The sequence below is a fragment of the Lepus europaeus genome, chromosome 13 (assembly GCF_033115175.1).
Source record: "Lepus europaeus isolate LE1 chromosome 13, mLepTim1.pri, whole genome shotgun sequence".
NCBI classification, from domain to species: domain Eukaryota; kingdom Metazoa; phylum Chordata; class Mammalia; order Lagomorpha; family Leporidae; genus Lepus; species Lepus europaeus.
This window is the reverse complement of record NC_084839.1, coordinates 67,149,900-67,174,317: the sequence shown is the minus strand read 5'-3', so window position 1 is coordinate 67,174,317 and position 24,418 is coordinate 67,149,900. Positions and strand designations below refer to the sequence as shown.

The window sequence follows — 24,418 nt, the reverse complement described above, 5'->3', positions numbered from 1 at the left end:
AAGAGAGCCCTGTGTGTGATGGATCGAGTCATTTTCTCAGCTAGAAGGAAAAGGACAAATTCTTACAAGCAGCATCCTGTCAGAAGAAAAACATAGGCTACCTACAAAAAATAAAAATCAAACCGCACTCAGAAAACACACCAATAAATTCAAAACAGGGTAAACAGTCAAATGTGAAAACAAAAATGAAAAACAGTGTTGAATATAACCTGGGTTAGCTGAAGACCTTTTAAGCATGACATATGAAGCAGAACCCTTATGGCATCATTTAAACAAGGCATTCTGAAAGTAAATGCAAGGTGGTTGGAAAGTTTAGAAAGGAAGGAAGTCCATGAGTGGATGCTTAGGCAGGTTAGTCCAGCTTCCTGCTAACGCACGCCCCGGCAGGCAGCAGGTGCTGCCTCAAGGAGTCGAGTTCCTTGCACCCGTGGAGACCTGCATCGAGTTCCTGGCTCCCGGTTTCAGCCTCAGCCAAGGGCCCTTGCAGGCTTTTGGGGGAGTGGCTCAACAGTTACACCAGCAGATCTCTCTCTCCCCTGCTTCTCCCTCTTCCTCTAATGAGTTAACTTTTAAAATATATAAAGAGTTAAAACATACAATGAAAAGTCAAATAAGTTTTTTTAAAAAAAATTAGCAAGCTTAAGAAAAAAGAAAACACAATAGTACTAAGAATTAGGAAAACACCACAGATAGAAAGAATTGTTTAACTCCTAAAAGGAAGCTTTACAGGACACTATATAAATAAAAAGACCTCAATGTAATGGATGCTAGGAAAATTCAAATTAACAAAATTGACTAGAACAAAAGTAACGAACTAAAACTAACAAGGAGCACCGGAGAAACTGGAAGGTTTCTGAGGCACTATTACTACACCCACTGAAGAAGGGCACCCAGCCCAGTTGGTTTTATGGGTGAATTATTTCAAACCCTCACAAGACTATATTCTTATGCTATATAAACTGTTCCAGATGTTAGCGAAGACTTTAAATCTTTCCAATTAATTTTACAGAGCCAGCATAACCCAGATACCAAAACCAAAGAAATAATAAGCACACATACCAATTGAAAATAATAGGAAAAAAAATTCAAGAAAACAGACCCAAGAACACATTGAGAAACTTGGTGGGTGATAAAGGTGGCATTTCAAAACATAGGGAAAAGATTACTCAAAATATAGCATTGTTTATACCAAAGAACAATGTTTCCGAGTGATGTTAAATCCCTGCCTTATTCACCAAAGAAAAGATTGACAGACTTGGCTGCACACAAATGTTAAATATCTGTAAGTCAAAAACTACTGTTTGGTAAGATAAAACTGGCAAAAATGATTTACCACACATATGACAGGGCAAAGGTTAATAGCCATATACATACAGAACTCTCACAAAACAATGACAGACAGACAGACCAGCAGAAATTTGGACCAAGAGCACAACTGGGAATTTATAATATATAGTATATATGATTATACAGAATGTATGTACCATAGCATATATGCTTATTAATAAATATGAAATTATTTATTTGTGATTTTTCTTGATTAAAGTATTTTCGAATTTGCATTGGTCAGCTTCACAAGGTATCAATGAAATGAAAATTAAGGCAACAGGAGGTACTATCTTCACTCAAATTAACATTTTTTCAATATTATTATTTTATCCTGTGTTAAAAAAAAGATGCAGCAAAATAAGCTCATGAACGTTTAGGGATTGGAGATTAGTCTAGCCTTTTTCAAGGGTAGTTTCAATGTAGACTGTAAGCCTTAAAAATGTTAAAGTCCTTTGACATGATAATTTCAAATATTTATCCCTGAATTGTACAAAGAACTAGCTACAAAAACATTCATTGCAAAGTAAGTTGTTCATGATGTAGAAAAATTAGAAAATATGCAGGGGCCTGTGCTGTGGCAATGCAGGTTAACGCCCTGGCCTGAAGCACCGGCATCTCATATGGGCGCCGGTTCAAGACCTGGCTGCTCCACTTCTGATCCCACTCTCTGCCATGGTCCGGGAAAGCAGTAGAAGATGACCCAAGTCCTTGGGCCCCTGCACCCGCATGGGAGACCCAGAAGAAGCTCCTGGCTTCAGATCCGTGCAGCTCCGGTAGTTGTGGCCAACTGGGGAGTGAACCAGTGGATGGAAGACCTCTCTCTTTCTCTGCCTCTTCTCTCTCTGTGTAATTCTGACTTTCAAATAAATAAATAAATCTTTAAAAAAAAAAAAAAGAAATACGCACATTTTCACCATTAACTAGTTGTATGGAAGAAGCATATTTAATAACGTGAAATTATATCTATGTTACATTGTCAAGGGGCAGAAAGCAACTTTCAGAATAATTTTTTTTTTTTGACAGGCAGAGTTAGACAGTGAGAGAGAGAGAGAGAGAGAAAGGTCTTCCTTTCCATTGGTTCACCCCTCAAATGGCCGCAATAGCCGGCGCACTGCAGGTGGCACACTGCGCTGATCCGAAGCCAGGAGCCAGGTGCTTCTCCTGGTCTCCCATGCGGGTACAGGGCCCGAGGACCTGGGCCATCCTCCACTGCACTCCCGGGCCACAGCAGAGAGCTGGAATGGAAGAGGAGCAACCGGGACAGAATCCGGCGCCCCAACTGGGACTAGAACCCAGGGTGCCAGCACTGCAGGCGGAGGATTAGCCTAGTGAGCCGCGGCGCCGGCCTGAAAAATTTGTTTTTAACGTATATGTGTGTACATAGCCCCACATGTGCACACTCGTGCCTGTATATACACACACGTACACATGTATATAAAGAAAGGGCCCAAAATGCTCATTCTTGTCTGAAGGAATGGGCTTACGGGTAACTTCATGAGTAAATTTCGTATTCTATGGCTAGCGCCGTAGCTTAACAGGCTAATCCTCTGCCTTGTGGCACCGGCACACCGGGTTCTACTCCCGGTTGGGGCGCTGGATTCTGTCCAGGTTGCCCCTCTTCCAGGCCAGCTCTCTGCTATGGCCCGGGAAGGCAGTGGAGGATGGCTCAAGTGCTTGGGCCCTGCACCCGCATGGGAGACCAGGAGAAGCACCTGGCTCCTGGCTTCGGACCAGCACGATATGCCGGCCACAGCGGCCATTGGAGGGTGACCCAACGGCAAAGGAAGACCTTTCTCTCTGTCTCTCTCTCTCTCACTATCCACTCTGCCTGTCAAAAAAAAAAAATCGTATTCTATTTTCACGTTATTAAAAATTGTATAAAACAGCAATGGATTACTTTTTAATAGGCCAACAAAGTCAGTTTCAAAATAAAAACTTCTAGAGCTTGGTCACTGAACATGAAACTCAGTGGACGGTGTGGCCATGGCCACCAACATTACCCAAAGGAGGGAATTAAGCTCTTACAACCACTGAATGGGTGTCCCGCCTCCCGAAGGAGGGGCGTCCCTCTCCCTGACCAGGGCCTTGACCCATGGAAACGGTCTCCCCTCTTCCAGAGGGGCGAGGCAGATGGAGGCTGGACAAAAGACAGCACAGGGCTTGGAGGTGGAACCGTGGAACATACCTTCGATTTCTCCTCCAGGCGCAGAGACCTTCGACATACTCAGGTAGGTGGTGGCCACGATGTCATTGTGAGTGAGGCGGTCCCTAGAGCAAGGGGGCAGAGGGGGCCTGAACCTGGACAGGAAACCACAAGCCACAGCCCACCCAGGAAGGAAGTGGCCTTGGCATCACACTTTGGGTGTACTACCGAGGCCTACTAACCCCAGGGAAGAGAGAGACTGGCAGAAAGCTTGCTCACGACCCCCTACTGCCTCTCACCAACCCTGAGCATCCCACCAGCCAACCAGCAGTGGGCCACTGACACAGGCCTGTGAGCACAGCTGCAGGAGGTCAAGCAGGCACCCAGAGGCAGGCGGCAAGGGCAAGGGAGCCAGATTCCCAGGCCCGGGGAGAACCAAGGCTCCAGGAGCCGAAGCCATACCCACATCAAGGGGAAAACCTCACAACCAAGGAGAAACCACCTCCAAGGCCAAGGTCTTCAACTGAGCAAACGCATACTCGCTTTCTGTGTCTGGCTTGACCGTGACGAAGCACTCTTCACCTACTTTTACCTAGAAAAGGCTCTCACGCTGCCCTAAGAAAAAAGCACTTTTCGGCCGGCGCCGTGGCTCAACAGGCTAATCCTCTGCCTTGCGGCGCCGGCACACGGGGTTCTAGTCCCGGTTGGGGTGCCGGATTCTATCCCAGTTGCCCCTCTTCCAGGCCAGCTCTCTGCTATGGCCCGGGAAGGCAGTGGAGGATGGCTCAAGTGCTTGGGCCCTGCACCCGCATGGGAGACCAGGAGAAGCACCTGGCTCCTGGCTTCGGATCAGCAAGACGCGCCGTCCGCAGCGGCCATTGGAGGGTGAACCAACAGCAAAAAGGAAGACCTTTCTCTCTCTCTCTCACTATCCACTCTGCCTGTCAAAAAAAAAAAAAAAAAAAAAAAAAAAAGCACTTTTCTCTCCCCATCCTCTCTGTTGAGGACACTGAGGCTCCAAGCCATTAAGGTCCCTGCCCGGGCCCAGCCAGCGAGGGAGGTGCAGAGCTGGGCCCGAAGCCCTGGTGTACAGATTCCCACACTCGCACCACAGCCCCAGGGTACAGCACGGCCCATCTTGCTTCTCCTCCCTAACCAGCCCAGAGGACGATGGGCAGGAGCCCAAGGAGACCAATTGCCAGGTTAACCCACTGGCCAGCAGTGTCTCAGGCAGAACCCCCCACACCCACACAGCTGCCTCCTCCAACAACGGCAACAGTGACTATTCACTGAGTGCCTACTAAGAGCCAAGCAGGACTCCGAAACTCATGTCAAGTGACAGCTGGCTTAATCCTCACGTCAGCTCCATCAGGTAGGAACCGCAGTGAGCCCCGATTTCAGACGGGGAAGGTTCTCGGGTGCCTTTCCCTCTGCTCAACTCCCATGAGGCCCTCTCCCTACTCTCCCCCTGCTCGGAACACCTGGCCACAGGCAGCCTCAGGTACTAGTGCACCCCAGCCCCCCTGCAAACGTCATGCCTGGGCATGGGGACTTGATTTTCTAAATCCTAACCCCAAGAGTTACCCTAACCTGTTCTGCTCCCTCACTTCCTCTTGTCTCAGAGACTCAGAGAAGTGATTAAGCTTAGATTTTTAAAGCTTTCCTTCAGGGGCTCCGTGCTGTGGTGTAGCAGGTAACACCACTGCCTGTCATGCAAGTACCCCATGTGGACATTGGTTCGAGTCCTGGCTGCTCCGGTTCCCATCCAGCTCCCTGCTAATGGCCTAGGAAAAGCAGTGGAAAATGGCCCAAGTGTTTGGGCCCCTGCACCCACATGGGAGACCTACATGAAGTTCCTGGCTTCAGCCTGGTCTAGGGCTGGCCACTGTGGCCACCTGGTGAGTGAACCAGCAGATGGGAAGCTCACTCTGTTGCTGTAACTCTTTCAATATAAATAAGTCTTTAAAAAAAAAAAAAGTTTTCTTTTAGGACAGGGGCTACAAAAAGTGAATCGTCAGCTCAGATCTTCATCTTGTGTCCTAGGGAACAATGTTAGTTAAGAACTGGAAAGTAAAAATTCCCAGGAACATCTCACAATGAGGTGATCAACCCCAGACACCACATAGATGCTGGTATGTTCACCCTGCCTTCACGTCCAATCCATAGGGAAAAACCACGGGTGGTTCTGACCTCTGACCTTCTCTGAATCAGAGGGGAGCCAGAGAACGGGAAGAGAGAGGTTTTGTTTCTGTGGTGGGGGAGGGATGGTTTGGGGATTCTGTCTGTCTGTCTTCCAGGGAAAGAGGAATTTTGCTAAAGAATTAAGTGGAGATAAAGTTACAGGGAAAGGCCCTGTGGATCAGATGGCATCCAGTGGCATCCCGGGGACCCAGGTGACAACACAAGTGCACCTGGGTTTTCTGGGAAGAAAGCGCTCTTTGCACAGGAGCACACAATGATAGCATGCTCTCTGGCCACAAGCTGGGTTTTTGGGGCTTGGGGTTGCTTTTGGAAAATACAGCGAGTCTGAAAATAGACTCACAATAAAAACACCACTTCAACCCAAACCCCAGACGCAGCCCCCAGATTCCGTAATGTGTTTGGATTGTACAGTATGCCCGTGCCTCTGCCACGGCTCACAGAGACTTGCGCCAGGCACAACCGCAACACACGGGCCAATCGTGCCCACACGCGTCCACGTGCACAGGCACGCATGGCCGAGCGCCCCCAGGCCACACCACATGCACGCCACAAGCTGCCACGAGGAGATTGTCCCAGGGACGGCAAGTCCATCCTCGCCCCCCCTTCGCCCCCAAACCGCTTCCCCGCGGCACAGAGCCGTGGTCATGGCCCTCAAGCCTCCCCCGCGCTGGCCTCCTGGCTGCGCCCTTCCCTCCTAATTCTCACAAGCTGTTTGCTTTAGGCCTGGGGAACTGGCACACACTTTGCTGGCTCTGTGGTCTGGGGGTTTTTCCCTCGTCTCTCATTATCCTCCTGGCTGGGGGTGCCACGGGCCTGGGCCCAAAGGAGAACACGCTGGGGAACTGCACGGCCAAGACTCTTCGGGGGCAGAGAAAGGACAGCATCGCTTTCTGGAATGCCTGGTGCCTGAGGATCGCACTGCGGACCCCAATACCCCCCTACACCAAGGGTGTTAGAGAGACACCCCACGCAGCAGATATGAGCACAGCTTTCAGAGCCATAGGTCTGGGTTCAAGTCTGGTCTGGAAAGCCCTTCAGCCACCACCCAGTCACTTCCTCTCTCCTGAGCCACTTCCGCCTCTGTGGAGTAGTAGCATCAGGCCCCCAAGTCTCTGGTCAGATGTGTTCATACTCATAAAGAGCTTGCTGCACACAGGGCCTGGCACGCAGTGCTGCTCGGCAGGTGTTAGCTACCATTATTTTTCTAAACTCCCATAGACCATCTTCCTCACCTGCTCCATACCAGCAGTGCTGTCCCCTACTTGGGCAGGCTGGTAGATCTCCCCAGACTGGGGACCCGTATGTCCCCTTACCAGCCCCAGGACAAGCACAGCCACACTCCCAGAAGCTCTGCTCCTTCCAGCCTCCTTCCATGGGCCTCCAATCCTCTACTTGCCCCAACCTCCTCCAGGAAGCCTGTCCAGCCCGTCCCAACCTTGGAGATGGATTCCTCATGCGCCCACCGGGCCACGCACTCCCCACCTGCCTTTAGCACAGACCCTACCTCCTAGTGCAGGGCAGTGAGCAAGCCTCCTAGGAACCATCTCCTCAGCCCCACCTCCTCTGAAGCCTCCTCTCACTACCAGCAGACTGAGAAGAATCACACCGAGCAAGCCAGCCCCTCGGAAGACCCCTGGACACACGACTCACCAGTCCATGACGCGAATCCTCATTTTCTCACACATGGAGGGAAACTGAGGGAAGAGAAGCGAGTTAGAGCAGAGCCCTTTCAAAAAAGGCAGCACCCCCTCCTCTAAGCAGGAGTCCAGGACACAGGTGGGGTGCTGGGAAGCCAGGCAACCCTAAGCTTTGCAAAGCCCAGAGCCTCAGGGCCTCCTGGGGTGGGGGCAGGGCGGGGGCAGGGTGAGGCTCACCATGGCAGGCAGTGTGATGCTCTGGTTCCACTGAGGGTTGGCTGTCTTCTCCAGGATCTTGCTGCAGAGCTAGGAGACACAGAGAACAGGGGGATGGAGGCTCTCGGGGGTCTCTGGGCTCCCTCAGGAACAACCAAACCAGCCAGTGGCCACTCTGCTAACGCTGGTTGCCCTTAAGGCTAGGGCCTGGGAGCCCCATGCAGTAGGCTGGGGCATAGCAGGTACTTTCAGAGACAACGCTGGATGGAAGGTCAGACCCAGGGCCGAGGGGCGAGCAGGGCTGGAGAGAGTTGTCCAAACACCTGAGGCCTTCTGCCCTGAAAGCACAGCTCTGGCTGGATGTCCCTGGCTCCAACCCCCACTGTGGCTGTGACCCTAAGTGGGGGCCCGGGGCCTGACTGGCTTTCCCAGAGGCCCAGACCACAGACCTCAGGAGATCAGAGACAGGGAAGGGGAGAGCAGAGGGCCAGGCCACACACCTGCATCTACGAGTCAAAGAGAATTCAGTGAAGACGCAAACCCCATAAGCACAGACTGTCTCAGACCAGCACTGCCATAAACACTGGGCTTCTCACAAACAAATGACCCAGCAGGAGTGGAAACCAGACCTAAGGCGGTGACTCATGGGCCAACGCTGCCCTTGGAGTTGGGGGAAGGGGGCCCCAGGATCCACATGTGAGGCAGCAGGGAAAGGCCACGTTTCAGATATATGGATCCTGGTGGGTTTGCATGTTCCTCACAAAACAATAACAGAGCTTTTTCAGAGCATTTGCTGTGGACCTCGCACCATGCTAAGTACTTCATGTGTGTTATATAATTTACATCAGGAATCTCAGGTACATCTCCACCCACCCAGTGCTGGCCCCTGCCCCCACTGCCCTAGAAAAAGAGCACAGGCAAAAGTGCATGCACCTGGGGAGAGGGATGGGTGCCAGGATTTGGCTCTTGTGCTAGCAACGTGAAGAGGAAAGGAGAGAAAGATCAACCATCCCTTGGAGCAATGGCAAAGACTAGAACAGAGTATTCATGGGGATGGAGACACAACAGGGTGTGAAGCATATAAAATGATGCTCGACTTCAGTCAATAAAAGAAACACAAGTAAAACTAACGAGAGAGCATTCCTTATACAGTAGATTCATAAAATTCTCTATAGTCTGACAACTCATTGTCAGCGAGGCCATTGGAAGTGGGCACTTTTGTATTTCACTAGTAGGAAACTTAGTTTGACCCTCCAGGAGACAGACAACTACTAGTCATTGACAATGCACATTCCCTTGGACCTAATGCTTCTCTCTAGACACTTCACCTGCAGAAATACCTATACATGTGCAGGATGGCCTACATGTGAGGTTATTCAGTGCAGCGTGGCTTGAACTAGCAAGGATCCAACAATAGAGAAAAAAACCACCAGGGGTCCAACAATAGAGAAAAGTTAGACAAATGGTGATCCAGCCACACAGTGGAATTCTATGCAGCTTTAAAGAAGAATGAGGGTCACTCTGCATACAGATATGAAGCAATCTCTAAGTTCTACTATCAAGTAGAAATAATAAGATACAGAGTGAGTATACTATGCAACCATTTGTGTTAAAAGGGTAAAAAAGAATCCATAGCCATATTTGCTTACATGTGCACAGTGAAAAATGATACACGTTAACTGCAAAGGAGGAAGTGATTCTGGCTACTCCACTTCCAATCCAGCTTTTCTGGTAGCAACTTGCAGTTCTGCCACCCTCATGGGTGACCTGGACTGAGTTCCAATCTCCCTGCTTTGGCCTGTCCCAGGCTTGGTTGTTACAGGCATTTGGGAAGTGAATTCCAAGTGGAAAAAATCAATCTCTTATTTTCATCGAATATGTATATATATATATAGATAGATAGATAGATATAATATGTATATATATATGTGTGTGTGTGTGTGTATATGTTTGTACACACACACACACATGCCGGAGAAGAACACCAGAGCTCAGCAGGGAAGCTGCTAGGACTGCAGCAGACAGGGAGGAACAAAGCCAGCCAACAACTGACTGGGTGCAGGGGCGATCTGCACTGCAGGGGAAAGGGGGGCACATGTGCACGCCTCTGCAGAGCCCATCTGTGCGGGTGCCCAATGAGAGCAGTCCTCGCTCCTGGAGAAGCCCATGCTCCTGTAAGGAGAGCTGCCCGGGGAGCTTGCAGACAGCAGCAGTGATTCAGAGAAGGAACCCACAGCAAGTTCCCCCACAGACCCCAGAGCACAGGCTGTGGCAGTGTGGCACCATCCTGAAAAAGGACTTGCTGCCCCAGAGGACGGGGCCCCTGAATAGCCCCACCCACTTCCACTACACTAGACAAAAAAGTAAATAAGACAACTATAACTTCACGGATCCAGCTAGACCTAGCCGAGCCACGGAGCTCACAAGGGACAGGTTGTCATCCTCCCCCAGCCACCCCGGAAGTCCCTGGCTGTCCCTGGGACCATGCACACCAGGACTCCTGGTCAGGGTTCCTGCGACGCCAGTACAGTCTGCCCACTGCTCCTGGGAGCTGTGCAAGCTGTAGGGACCATCCTCAGTATCGTGTGAGAACCTGCCTGCCGGCAGCCCTAGTGCTACCTAGGTGATGTCAGGCAGCAACCAGGAGCCTGCATGCCCCATGTACCTTGGCACCAGCCCAGGTTCGCAGCCCTCACACACAGTCCAGGGGTTTGCACAAAATTGGGAAATTAATGCATGATATGGATGAGAACTTCAGCAAAGAGGGATCTTGAAAAGAACCAAACCAACCTGGATCAAGCAAAAGAAAGAACATCTGAACTTCAAGCAGTCAGACAAAAGAGGGGGGAAAAAAGAATAAAAGAATGAAGACAGCAGCTATGATCTGTGGGGCACATGGAAATTCCTGAGGGAGAGAGGAATAAAGGCAAAAACAAAAACAAAACAAAAAGAAACCCATTCAATGAAATAGTTGGAAACTTCACATTTGGAGAAAAATGTGGACATTTAAGTATAGGAGGCCTCTAGCACCCCAAATGACCAGAAGAGATCATGACATCAGACATGACCAATAAAGATCTCCACCATTCTCAGAAGTACAGCACAGAGAATTCTAAAATCTGTAAGAGAAACGCACCCTTAGGGCTGGCACTGTGGTGTAGCGGGTGAATCCTCCACCTGCGGTGCTGGCATCCCTTATGGGCACCGGTTTGAATGCTGGCTGTTCCACTTCCCCTTTTTTTTTTTTTTTTTTTTTTTTTTTTTTTTTTTTTTTGACAGGCAGAGTGGACAGTGAGAGAGAGAGAGAGACAGAGAGAAAGGTCTTCCTTTGCCGTTGGTTCACCCTCTAATGGCCGCCGCGGTAGCGCGCTGCGGCCGGCGCACCGCGCTGTTCCGATGGCAGGAGCCAGGTGCTTATCCTGGTCTCCCATGGGGTGCAGAGCCCAGACACTTGGGCCATCCTCCACTGCACTCCCTGGCCACACTTCCGATCCAGCTCCCTGCTATGGCCTAGAAAATCAGTGGAAGATGGCCCAAGTCCTTGGATCCCTACAACTGCATGGGAGACCCGGAAGAAGCTCCTGGCTTCAGATCAGCCCAGACCAGCCCAGCTCCAGTGGTTGCAGCCATTTGGGGAGTGAGCCAGCAGACAGATCTCTTTCTCTGCCTCTCCCTCTCTGTGACTCTGCCTTTCAACTAAACAGATAAATCTTTAAAGAGAGAGAGAGAGAGAGAGAGAGAGAGCACCCAGTAACTTTTAAGGAAACTCCCATTAGATTAACAGATTTTTCTTCAGAAATCTTACAGGCCAGGAGGAAATGGAATAATACATTCCAAGTTCTGAAAGAAAATAACCATGAAGTTATCACTCAGAAATGAAGGAGAAATAAAGTCTTTACAAGACATGAAAAACACTCAAGGAATCAACACCAGACCAACCTTTAAAAAGATGCCTAAGTGTGTCCTACATAAACAAAGAAAAAGAGTTATATCATGAAAATGTATGAAACTATAAAACCCACTACAAAAAATGATGTTCAAAACAAACTAAAGGGGGGCCAGCATTGTAGCACAGACAGTCAAGCTATCTGTGTCAGAGTGCCAGTTCAAGTCCCATCTGCTCCACTTCTGATCCAGCTCCCTGCTGACATGCCTCGGAAAGCAGTGGATGCTGGGCCAAGGATTTGGGTCCCTGCTACCCATGTGGGAGACCTTGATTGGAATTCCCAGCTCCTGGCTTCAGCCTGGCCCAGCTCAAGCTGTTACAGCAGTTGGAAGATCTGTCTCTCTGCCTTTCAAATCAATACATCTTTAAAAAGGGCAAGGGGGGATTAAAAAGTTCCTTGGAACTAACAACAATGGAAACATAACATAGCAAAACTTATGGGATACAGCAAAAACAGTGCTAAAAGGGAAATTTATGACAATAAGAATCCACATCAAAAAAGTTAGGTATCAAATAAACAATCTAACAATGTATCTCAAGCACATAGGAAAAACAAGAACAAACTAAATCCATAGTCAGAAGGAAATAAAAATCAGAACCAAATTGAAACTAAGAAAAGCCAAGGGTTAATAAAATATTTTTAAGGATTAATAAAATGTATAAGGCTTCAGCTAGACTGAAAGAGAGTGAGAGACCAAATTAATAAAAGAGGAGAGGCTGGCACAGCATTGTAAGCTGCTTCTTGGGACGTCCACACCCCATATCGAGTTCTGGCTCTTCCATTTCCTATCTAACTCCCTACAAATATGCCTGGGAGGGGACTGGCGCTGTGGCACAGTGGGTTAAGCCACCACCTGCAGACTGGCATCCCATATGGGTTCCAGTTCGAGTCTGGGCTGCTCTGCTTCTGATCTAGCTCCCTGCTGGTGACCTGGGAAAGCAGAAGATGGTCCAAGTACTTGGGCCCCTGCACCCATGTGGGAGACCTAGAAGAAACTCCTGGCTCCAACCTGGCCAAGCCCCAGCCATTGCAGCCATTTGGGGAGTGAACCAGTGAACTGAAAAATCTATGTCTCTCCAACTCTGCCTCTCATATAAACAAATCTATTTCTTTAAAAAAAAAAAAAAGAAAGAAAGAAAGAAAAGAAAAGAAATACAAATGGCCAACCAATCTATGAAAAAGTGCCAAATATCATTAGCCATCAGGGAAATGCAAATCAAAACCACAATGAAGTATCATCTTACTCCAATGGAATGGCTATTCGCAGAGAAAATAAAGAGAAAAAAGCTGGTCAGGATACGGAGAAAAGGGACTCTTGGCAGGAATGCAAATTAGTACAGTCATTGTGGAGAATATGGGCGTTCCTCAACCAAACAAACCAGAAGGTGTTCAGTGCAGCAGTTACCAGGCCCACATCCCATATCAGAGTGCTCCTCCACTTCTGACCCAGCTTCCTGCCAACAGCTACTCTGGGAGGCCCCAGGGGATGGCTCAGGTGGTTAAGTCAACCACCTGGAAGAAACCTGGATGGAGTTCCAGGCTCCTGGCTTTGGCCTGGGCCAGCCCTGGCTCCTGCCGGCATCTGGGGGAGTGAACCAGCAGATGGAAGCTCCGCCTTTCAAATAAAATTATAAATATTCTGTAAAACACAAAGAACAGACATACCATACGACCCAGCTATCCCACTGCTGGGTACCTATCCAAAGAAAATGAGCTCAGCAGATGGAAGAGATCCCTGTACTCCCATGTTCCCATGTTCTTTGCAGCACTGTTCCCAACATCCAAGAGACAGAGTCAGCCTATGTATCCATCAATGAACAGATAAAAGAAAATGTAGTGTATACAGACAATGAAACATTATCCAAACAATAAAAAAGGAAATCCTGCCATTTGCAGCAAAGCGGATGGAACTAGAGATGATTTTATTAAGAGAAATGAGCCAGCAGATGGCTCATCGATCACACGTTCTCTCTCATGTGAAGGCGAACACACATACACATTTATGTGGTAGAGACTTGCACATTCCAGCGTTTGGCAGCACAGTGGGTGCCTATGGTTCCCAATGATGTATTACATTCTATATAACAAACTAGAAGAGCAGATAGGCTCCAAATACAAAGAAAAGATAAGGAAACAGAAAGGCTGGTAGAGTTGACCTATGCCATGGATATATAAAAATATCCCATTATACCCCTCAGAATGTGCAAGTATTACATTTTAATCCAAAATTTAAAAACAACCTCTAAATAACCTAAGAAAATGCTAGACAACGGAGGCATTTACCAAACGCCACACAGAGTCGATTCCCACTACTCATGGGTGCTGTGATCTATAGTTACTGTGAGGGCTGACTTAGTGGATGCCGAGTCACTGTGCCTGCAGAACGCAGGGTTGAATTCCTGCCAGCCTCCGCCGCTCATTTTTGCCAACTTATCAATGCATGGCCTTACTCTATCGGCTTCTGTCGAGGGGCAGCTTGATTACGTAGAGTTGCCCATGAACTCAGACCTACCAGCACCACTGTGACTCACACCTGGACCACGCCCACACACACACACCTGTTCTCTCCCCACGGCGCCTACAAACATCAGATACCTCAGCACTATGCCTGCGATACATTTTAAGCAGGGAAGTCACCACAAAGAGGCACAAACATTAGAAAAATGAGGCACTAAATAAACAGAGAAAAGGACACTTACTCGCTGCACAAGATCTGAGGCAAGGAGGCAGAGTATCATCTCGCCAGGCAACACGCCCGGCAGAGCACTCAGCTCACTCTCCAGTCTGCATGTGCCCACAGATGACCAGGAGAGTGATGCCAGTGCAGACTCGCAAAATACAAACAAATCTGACCAAGCAGCACGCTCCAAACACCAAGTCTGGGGATAACGAAGATCAACTCGATTCGGAATCCAATTTTTTTTTTTCAGGGGATGGGGACAGGAGAGCTGGGGGAATGTCAGAGATAGAGAAGACATTCTTGAAGCAAATATACACAAGTGTTAATAACTGTTAACAGTTGTCTCCAAGATGGTGTGGGATATAGAAATATCATGAGGCTTTTTCCTTTTGTTCAAAGAAAAAAAATTTTTTTTACAGTCAATGGGTTTTTTCTAGAACTCTGAAAAGTGTGCACACCTCCTGCCCTGTTCGACAAGAACCTTCCCTTTCCTTCCCCAATAACTTGAAGTTTGTGCATGTGCACCCATACACCCTCCCAGTCCCTTAGGAGCTCAGCCACATCAAGCACGGTTGACATCTAGGATAACAGCACCACCAAGTGTCCACAAGAGGAAAGGCAGACGATCAGGCTGTGGTGGATGCAGAGAGCTCAAAACCCAGGTCTCTTCAGATGAGATAGCACAGGGAGGTGGCTCAGGGCAGGGCCCACAGACCAATAGAGGAGGCTGACCAGGCTGAAGCCACCAGTGGGGAGGGTTCAGCTGCACCTTCACCACCAACTCATTCTTCAACTACCCTCCACCACTTTGGAGAGGGACCACGGGGTGGTGGGGCTTCTGGCTTGACATCAGCTGCCAGTCAGCTATGTCCAATCCTTTGACTCTCCCAGGCCCCTCCCTAAACAGCTTCCTGGGAAAACATCTGGGGCCAGCCCAGAGCACCGAGAGGACCCAGGGATCCCAAAGGTGCTGGCCAGGGCCCTGGGGGAGCAGCAGGGCCCCCATGGCTCTGAGACTTCCCACCAAGGAAGCAGTGACCGTGAAGGAAGTCGGCCTGCGGTCCGGCCACCATCAGAACACCCTGATGGACTGGGAGCGAGGAATGAGACCAAGCTCAGGACTGGCTTCCCCCACCTGCCCACTGGGAACATCGACCTCTGTCCTCAGACCAGGAACTGCCCAGCCCACTGCTTCGTGTCCATATACATCCTGCCCGGCCCCTCCCGAGGCCAGGAACAGGGCATCGACCCTGACCCAACCCAAACGTACACTTGGGTAAGGGTCTGCCAGGAGCATTTACACCTAGCAGGAGTGAGCTTCAACTCCCCGTGTGCTCAGGACGGAGGAGCCAGTCAGCTATAGGATGATCCCGGCATCACACACACAATGACCGATCTTGATGCACTACGCTGATAGAAACTGAGGTCCTCAGAGGGGGACCAAGCTCTTAAGAAAAATGCCAGCTACTCAAGAGAGAAGGAATGATGGTGAGAAAAAAAAAATCACCTTTTTGCATCTCCAAGTAAATGACTGATTCGGGCAAGAGGTCCAATTAGGCAAGAGGTTCCCGAGAAACAGGGTATCTACACTGTGCCAGGCGTCTCCCACAGGTTTCCTGCTCGTTACAAAGGGGTGGACGCTTCCAGGGCAGGGATCTGGGGACACCGCCTTAGCCAGCTGAGTAGATGACTGTTGCCAGTGCCGGGACCGCCTGGCGCCTGACTGGAGTGCTTCCTGTCAGCTGCAGCATCACACGCGGAACCTCGCCTGTGCTGCATCCTTGTGACTCTGCCTTTCCTTTTTGTTTTGAGAGAGGAGACAGAGAAGGGAGACAGATAAACAGACACAGAGACAGATCCACCTGCTGGTTCACTCCCTAAATGGCTCCAACAGCCAAGAGCCTGAAACTCCATCTGGGTCTCCTACATGGGTTCAGGGACTCAAGCACTTGGGCCATCCTCCACTGCCTTCGTAGTCACACTAACAGGGAGCCGAACTGGAAGTGGAGCAGCCAGGACTTGAACCAGCACGCATATAGGATGCTGGTGTCACAGGCAGCTGCTTAACCAGCCACGCCACAACACCGCTGCACACGTGTTACACATTCTTACCCAAATCCTTCACCTGAATCTAATCAAGTCTCTAGCCCTGAATTCCAGAGTATAAGAAATACAGAAGCCTGAGGGGAAAAAAAAAAAAACAAAACATGCCACCAGAAGGAAACACTCAAAGAGTAGCACTTGGACAAGTAGGCTGAACTCTTCAAAAGCATGATGCCAAGGAGAGAGAAAAATGGAGGCTGGGGGAGGGGAGGGTGTTGCATGGGCTCAGAGGGGAGGTGTGGGCCTTCAAATGTTTGATGTGGGGAGAGGAGAGAGGGAGGGGTCAAGGCAGCCCCACACGTTCTGCCTCTGATGGGGGTTCCTGGGGAAGAAGGGCAGCTGAGGCAGGGAAAAGGACTCCTTCAGAGGCAGAGAGGCCATAGGTGGGGCTGCTCAGAGGGCTGGGGTCAAAGGGAGGGGTCAAGGCTAAGGTGTGCTGCGGGGAGTCCTCTGCACAGAGGCGATGGCCACAGCCTGGGAGAGCCCATGGGACGGACACAGATGCTGGGGGCTCCAGCCTGCCTGCATGCAGAGGGGCTGGGGCAGAAAGCTGGGCTCTCAGGAAGAGGGGGCTGTCCCAGTGAGCGACCCCGAGGGGGCCTGCTAGAATGGTCCTTCTCGGCCCAACTCCTGCCACAGCTTCTCAAAACCCCATCACCGTGGGGCAGGCATTTGGCACAGCAGCGAAGATGCCACTCAGGACACCCGCATATTGCAGAGCTTGGGTTTAAGTCCTGGCACTGCTTCCGATTCCAGCTTCACTTTAATGCACACCCTGGGAGGCGGCAGGTATTGGCTCAAGTACTGGGGTCCCTGCCACCCATGTGGGAAACCTGGATCAAGTTCCAGGCTCCGGGCCTTAGGCCTGGCCAAGCCCTGGCCATTGCAGACATTTGGGGAATGAACCAGTGGATGAACAACCTTTCTTTTGCCTTTCAAATAAACAATAAATGTTTAAAATCATCATCATCGTGTTTTTAATCATACTATGTGAGGGGAGTGTTCCTTTCTTTATGCCTTCACAACTGGCTTCCATGCAACTCCTCAATTTTCCCTGAATAGTCCTCCATCTGCTCACTGTGGGTGTCTGTCCCCTCCAAGTCACTGCATGGCTGATCTACCCACGCTTACGTGCATGGCCGCCCCACAGCACTGGCCTGATGGCGTATCCACTGCATGTACATGGATCAGCATGGGCACATGTGTCCCTGCCGGGGGTGGGGGTAAGCCTGACACCCATCCCTGATGGCCCCCGGCCATCCCCTCCCACCCCTCACTCCTTACCATTTTCCCTGCAAAGCTGATCTCCATGAAGGGGTCCACCAAGTTCTTCTTGTTACTGTCAAAGCCGAAGATCTGCTTCACGTTGTCCAGCACGGCGTCGTCCACTGGGGAGGAGACCCCAGTCACTGCCTGCCTGCTGTGCCACCTCTGAACCCCAGCTGTGCCCTCAGGCGGCTCCCCTCCTATGCGGGCTCAGCCCAGCAGCCCGAGCACCGGCAGCCTCCTTCCCCGGCCCGCAGGCGGCTTGCACTTCCGTCCACTCTGCTCAGAGCCTCTCAGAAAGGCCCTCCGGTTGACCGACTGGAAGCCTGCACTGCTGAGCGCAGGGAACGACCCAGGCAGGGCCAGAGGTTGTGGTAATGTCTCCTTACTGAGGCCTGGCCCACAGGTTCCTCTGTAGCCATGAGCACAGTGGCTTCCTTGAGATTAACCAGTAAGTCAATTCTGTTTTGTAAACGAAGTTTCTAGTCTGTGCTGCTCCAAACCAATTACTTTACTGAATCAGCCCATTATTTACATATAACTGCGTAGGGACAGGTGTTTGTAGGTGCCCTTGTGTTACGTTTACACAGATGCGAGACAGGAGGGGGACAGTTAAGGATTCTGTGCCCACTGATGTTGACATGAATATAATAGCTAACAAGTGGCAAATACTTCAGTTCTGCTCACCCAACTATTTTGTTTTTATTTATATTTAAATACTATTGCAGAGAATAAAACACAAAGCTCCTTCTCCTAAGGAGGAGCTGGTACTTGTATCTCCCCACGGCCCTCTGGGAGCGTGCCAGCCTCCCTTCTACACAGTTGTAATCAATAAACACAGGGCGTGTTCAAGCACAAACTTGAATACCTGTTTACTACCCCCACCCCACCCCGATTTTGGTCCAAGTAACTTGTAAGAAAGAGTCCACCTCACTGTGGACAGCAGCGCCAGAGCGGACGCCCTCAAGTGACCAGCTTCCTGAAAAGCCAGACAGGGACACTCACAAGCGTTCTGGCAAGGCTGCTATGGACATGGACAGCGGCGGGCTCGTTTATGCTAAGAAGGGATTTAAAACAGCGGCTCAGGAGGGGCCCTCACAGAATCACCTGGAGGCTTTAACATTCAGGCTGAGCCCTGCCAACCCAAGTCAACCTGAAAGGCTGGAGGCAGGGCCTAGGTGACTGCAATGTGTGGCCTGACAGCCGGCCACCTAGAATATTTAGTAAACCCCCGACCCCACCCCAGCATTCACTAAGCACAAGGGTCTCGTGTTGGCCAGTCACTGTGCAAAACCAGGCAGTGGCCACTGTGGCCTTCTTGGGAGGAGGAGGTGGGGATGTCACCAGTAGGGTGACCCACTGTCCTAGTCTACAGGGACAAAAGGTTTCCTGGAATAGGGTCTTTCTCGGTCCCAGGCACAAGGCAGGTGCATCACCTATTGGATGAGTGTTGACCTGTGCAGAAAAGGAGCCCCAGGAGTCCTTCAAGCAAGCCCTTCCAACATCAGAGCAGCTGCTCCCCAGCCTCCAGGGCTGGCTCGCAGAGGGAAGAAAGCAGCGAGATCCAGCCCTGGGAGCTGAGCAGCCTCCAGTGCTGCAGGCTCCCTGTGAGAGCCGGGAAAGCGGGTCCACACAGCGGCTGAAGAGGCCCAGGCAATACTTGAGATTTCCTGCATCCTGGGGACTCCACTAGCATCGACTTTCCATTAAATTCTGGATGATTTTCAGCTATTAAGAGCAGAAGCAGCCCAGGGAAATCCAGAGACGGCTTGGGGCATGCCCACGCTGTGGTCAGCCCCAGCCTCCAACAGACCCTCAGGTGAGGAAGCCAGGCCAAAGGCAGATGGATGAAGGGTCAGGGGAGAGGGAGGCTGAGCAAGGACCCAGGGCCCCACAAACTGGAGGCCTCGGTGCTGCCCGTGGTCCACCTCACAGGAGCGGGCCTCTGCCCAGGGTGTCACACTCACTCTGTGGCAGGTCCTCGGCCCGGAAGACCTTCAGGCAGAAGTGGGCTCCTCGCAGGGCCACGCCTGTGGGCCGCAGCAGGTTACCTTCAATGTCCTCCTTGTCTTCAGAGGGGTCTTTTCTCTCCAGCTACAAAGTAAACCAAACGGGATTCCTTAATGCGCTGTTGGACACAGCGTGCTCTCCCCTGGCTGCCATGTGACCTCAGGCAAGGTACTCAGCCAAGAACATGCTTCCTTGTGGAGACATAATAATACCAATCTCCGTCCCCAACTGCTGGGGAGGCATCTTCAACAGCCACATAACTGCACGTGGCCCACGCAGGCCTCCAGCCCACCTCAGTCTCCCTCCTACTCCTGCCAGTCAAAAACACATCATAGGTGCACCTACTTTTACCTGGCTCCACTTACTGTGCCTCACACATGTTGTCTGTTTTACAAATTGAAGGCTAAGGTCAACCCTGCACAGAGCAAGTCTATTTTCCCAACTGCTCAGACGACCACTGGCATTTTGTAGCAATCAAATCTTTTTAAGAAGGTGTGTGTTTTTGGATACAGCACTCTTAAGCACTTCATAGGCCACAGTAGATGGTGAGAAAAACATGACATGCACTGGGAAACTGAAAGCAATTCCTGCATCTCGCTTCCCTGCCATGGTCTAGGACGAAACCCACGATATCTTGGAGATCTGAGCTGGCCACTCTGTCTTCAGCAACATCTGCCCATTCACTCAACAAGTATTTGCCAAGTCGTGACAGTGGCACTGAAGGGCAAGGGTTGCTGGGATGAATAAGGCACGGGGGGGTGGGAGGGCCTGCCCACAGTGGAACTCACCATCTTGCAAGGAAAACAGGACCTTTTGAGCAAATGAAGGCAAGAGCGTGAGCTGCCTATGACAACGGGGACAGGATGACACAACCCAGCAGTCACCCAGTGTCCTGCACTGTCTCATGCAATTCTCCAGCTTCCCCCTGGAGCAGCTGGCTGCACATCAGCAACACCTGGGGAGCCCGGGCCACAGCAGAATTCTGGGGGAGAAAAGCTACACCTCCGTGGCTTTAAGGCTTCCAAGGTGATGCCAATGTGCAACACGGGGCGAGAGTCTGTGTCTTCCAGACCATTTCGTATGTGCCAATTCAAACGGAGGTTTGAGTTCGGCAGTTCTGGGGTAGGGCCTCCAAGATTTGCCCATGCTGCTGGTCCCCAGGTTACACTCTGGGTGCAAGGCCCTAGCATGTTCCCATTTTAGGGATGAGAAGGATGAGGCTTCGCACAGGTTAGAAGCACAACCTACATGCTGGGAGAGCACGGGGCAGAGGACTTGTTATCGGGTCTCTCAAGAGGACGGAAGGGGGCGCTGGTGCTCAGAAAGGCCTTCCGGCTTCAGGCCTGGGTGGCGAGCACCAAGCAGGGGAGGCAACTCAGGCAGAGGCCCTTGCAGAAGACAGCAGACCTGGAGAGCAGTGCCTGGGCGGGCAGGCAGGTGCAGAAGGGCCGGTAGAGTGTAAGCCAGCACATGCCTGGCAGCCCAGCCTTGCCACACTAGACAACAAGCACTGATTGAGCACCTACTGTGTACAAAACCTGCCGAGGCAAGAGGGGAGACAAAAGAGGTCATAGTTGCTATATTGTCCGCACCATGAAGAAACTGAATCTCGGGGATGGAGTTAGACTTATCACCTAATGAGACAACAGAGGGCTGAGTGCGGCCCCAAGGGGAGACCCTGGAGGACAAGGCAGGCTTCCTGGAAGAAGCAGCATCTGAGCTGGGCCTAGGCAAGAGAGGGAAGGCCTTCCGATGGGTGAAGGGGGGGGGGGGGGGAGCGTCCCAGGAGGGTCATAGCGCCTGGTGTGGCAGCACAGGGTCTGTGGGGGACATCATGGGGAGAGAGACTGGGGAAGCAGATGGAGATGGAACTGTCAAGGGCCTGCAGTGCCACGCTAGGGACTCTGCACTGGATCCTGAAGGCAAATGGGCTGTCCCTGGAGGCTGCCGAAGAGGAGACGCGCATGACTCTATCTGGATTCAAACAAGAAGGCCTTGGTGCTGCCATGGGACTGGCTAGAGAGGCACATGGGACAGAAGAGGTAGCTTGGAGGACATGGAGGAGGAAGTGGCAGGATCGGTTCATTCTGCCGCCAAATCCATTGTGGCTTGTTTCCTCTGAAGAACCTCCCACTCTTAGTTGGGCAGGCTGCTGTTAGGATGCACCTGATTTCCCAGGCCCTCCGGCCGTCGGGTGCAGCCACATGACTAAGCCTAGCCAGTGGAGCCTGCACACAGACGTGGACAGCTCCGGGGTGGTGCCTTACAAGGAAGACATGGGCCTCCTTCCTCTTCTCCCTCTCCACTGGCTGGGGTGCAGGTGCAAGCAGGGGAAGTGCAGTGACCTTGCTGGCCACGAGGCAGCAGCTGCATGATGAAGCTGGTGGCACAAAGACCAGGAGCCTGGGTCTCCAGGCACTGCAGAAGCACCAGGCCAAGCTGGCCCACCTGCCCAGGCACTTCCGAGACAGAGAAAGCCAAGTCTCCCTCCCGTAATGCCTAAGACTTGAGGAATCTTTCTTTTGAAGACAGGCAACGAGCTGGGGACCAGGGGCACTTCAGGACCTCACCGTGGTGCAGCTGTGTCCCTCCCAGGGCAGGTGCACCTGGGGCTCGGGAGAGGAAACAGCCAGGCGGACAGTAGGATAAGGGGAGGAAGCTGACAGCATCCGGGGCCCTGCTGAGGTTGGGAAACAGACCCCCAGACCCACCTCCAGGTGACTTTTGCCACCAAAACGGACCAAGGACACTGTGTGGTAAGAAGAGTGGGGACAGGAGGTATGGGGGGGGGGGGGCCAGGGCACACAACAAGAATCACAATCAAGGATGGGGTCCAGCTGGGCCACCAGGTGGCAGAAAGGAAGAGAAAGCCCGGTGGGCCAGGGGCTATAACCTGGGGAGGAAGTCATTCAGCCGAGGGCTGGGGGTCCCACCTCAGGCTCTTAGAAGAAATCAGGACAGCTGTCGAGGACCTTCCTGGACCTCAGGACGCAGAAGAACGGCCAAGATCGGGGAGGAGACACGGAATGTGCAGGCGAGGCCTCTCCTGAGTCTGCCTGCGCCCCGGTGGGTACTGGCCCAGGGGAGCAGAAGAGTAAAGCAGCCTCCAGAGGAGGAGGCGGCACGGCTGTGGGGAGGGGCCGCAGTGCCCCACAGCTGTGGAGGAAACCCAGGGCGGCTGCACCTCCTGGCTCGGCCCCCAGTGGAGGCAGGCACAGAAAATAGGGGCTCCCCCCGGCCGCTTCAAGGGAAATGGCTCCATGCAGGAAACGCAAGGATGCAAGAAAGAGGAAGCAGTGTTTTAGAAAAATGGGCTCAGAGGTGCCCACGAAAGCAACAAGCAGGGGAGCCATCTGGAGAGACGGGCTATAGAGGGACAGGGCTGGACTTTGCAGATGAGAGGGCAGGAACAGGCGCCCCGGGCCCCTGCACAGCCCTGGGCACCCCCGCCCTGTACCCTTTCCACTGCAGCTTCCTACACAGCCATCCCCCTTGACTTGCCCTTGGAACTGGGCTTCCCCGGGGACAATCCACCCCTGCAACCCTCTCCCTAGAGTCCCATGCTGCCCCCTGATTCTCCTCCCCCTCCTGACCATCACAGCGGGAGAGGAGAACCCAGCCCCTAACTCTCTCCCAGCTGCCCCAATCTTCCACCAGCACTCCGCCATCTTTCCTCTCTGAAGCCCACATGCTCACACACACGTACACCACTCTCCTCCATCCCCTTGCTAGCACCCACCAAGCCTCGACACCTGCTCACTTTCCCTTCTCTTCAGATACCTGTTTCATGATTTGCCAGTTTGATTTCCAATTCTCTCGTAAAACACAGCATCCATGCCAACACCCGTGTAGACGATCCACTAACCAACACATCTCCTCCTTCTCGCTAGAGCCACAGCCACATCTCAAGCCTCCAGCCACTCAGAACCAATCCTCTAGCAACCCTGGATAGCTGAGTCTCCTCCTCGGGGACAGCTTCCCACCCATCCACCCCCGAGCGCCCTCCTCCCTCTCCTAGAGCCAGGGACACCGCAGGCGCTCACTAAACACACATTCCCCAGCCCTTTCCCAGTCTCCCTCCTCCACTGCATCTCACAGGGTTCTCCCTACCCCAGCCCATCCTCCTGCACCACTCCCGCCTCTGTCCTGGACCCCACACGCCTCCAGGAGCCCCCAGCCTCTCTCTGCCTTCTGCTGCTGAGCCTTCTAAGGCAAGGGCCTCTACCACAAACGAAGTCTCCAACCCAGAGAGGGCGCTCTGTGTCTGCTCAGAAACCCTTCATTTAGCTCTGAGTGTCCCACACACTTCGCCTTTCCTCCTCTTGGCAAACATGCAGAGACATTGACACGCCCGACCCTACCAGCACTTTTCTCATTCTGGCCACGGCCAGCTGACAGCTGTCCTTACTGACATGTGAGAGGAGCCGCATACAATCTTGGGCAACTGACACAGACCACCTTGCTTTGGCAAAACGGAAAACTACACGCGGATTCCTTCTGGAAGGGTATGCAGTAGGATGTTAATAACGGCTCCTCCACCTGGGAGGATTATGAGTGATGCATTTGTTACTTATACTTTCCCACATGCTCTGCATGTCTCATGATTACCCTGTGTTCTTTTAAATCAGGGAAGTACCAAGTTTGGGCCTGCACCCCGGGGAATGCACTCACGGGCGCTTCGTCTCCCGGTCCCAGCACACACATGCTGGCTTTCAGGTAGCCCCTGGCGCCAGCAGAGAAGTCGTCAGGGTCGGAGAGCAGCAGCCACTTCCTGAGATAGGCGTGCCCTAAAAGAGACAGTGTCCACTGGTGGCCCCAAGGCCGCAGGAGCCCAGAGGGACCACTCAGGGCGGGGGGTGGGGGGAACTCATCCACCAGGCATGGG

At 51.8% G+C, this 24,418-nt stretch overlaps 1 protein-coding gene across 17 annotated transcripts in view; it reads right to left on the bottom strand.

Annotated features, from left to right (window-relative positions):
* DYSF (dysferlin) overlaps positions 1-24,418 on the bottom strand; it is a 189,343-nt gene that overhangs the window by 116,864 nt on the left and 48,061 nt on the right. For all 17 annotated transcript variants that reach the window (XM_062209628.1, XM_062209632.1, XM_062209630.1 and 14 more), the window contains 6 exons: positions 24,205-24,320; positions 19,491-19,617; positions 17,542-17,645; positions 7,549-7,617; positions 7,325-7,368; positions 3,515-3,597 (listed from right to left, as the gene is read on the bottom strand). In XM_062209628.1, the coding sequence (XP_062065612.1) occupies positions 3,515-3,597; positions 7,325-7,368; positions 7,549-7,617; positions 17,542-17,645; positions 19,491-19,617; positions 24,205-24,320 (543 nt within the window). The remainder of the gene's footprint in view (positions 1-3,514; positions 3,598-7,324; positions 7,369-7,548; positions 7,618-17,541; positions 17,646-19,490; positions 19,618-24,204; positions 24,321-24,418) is intronic.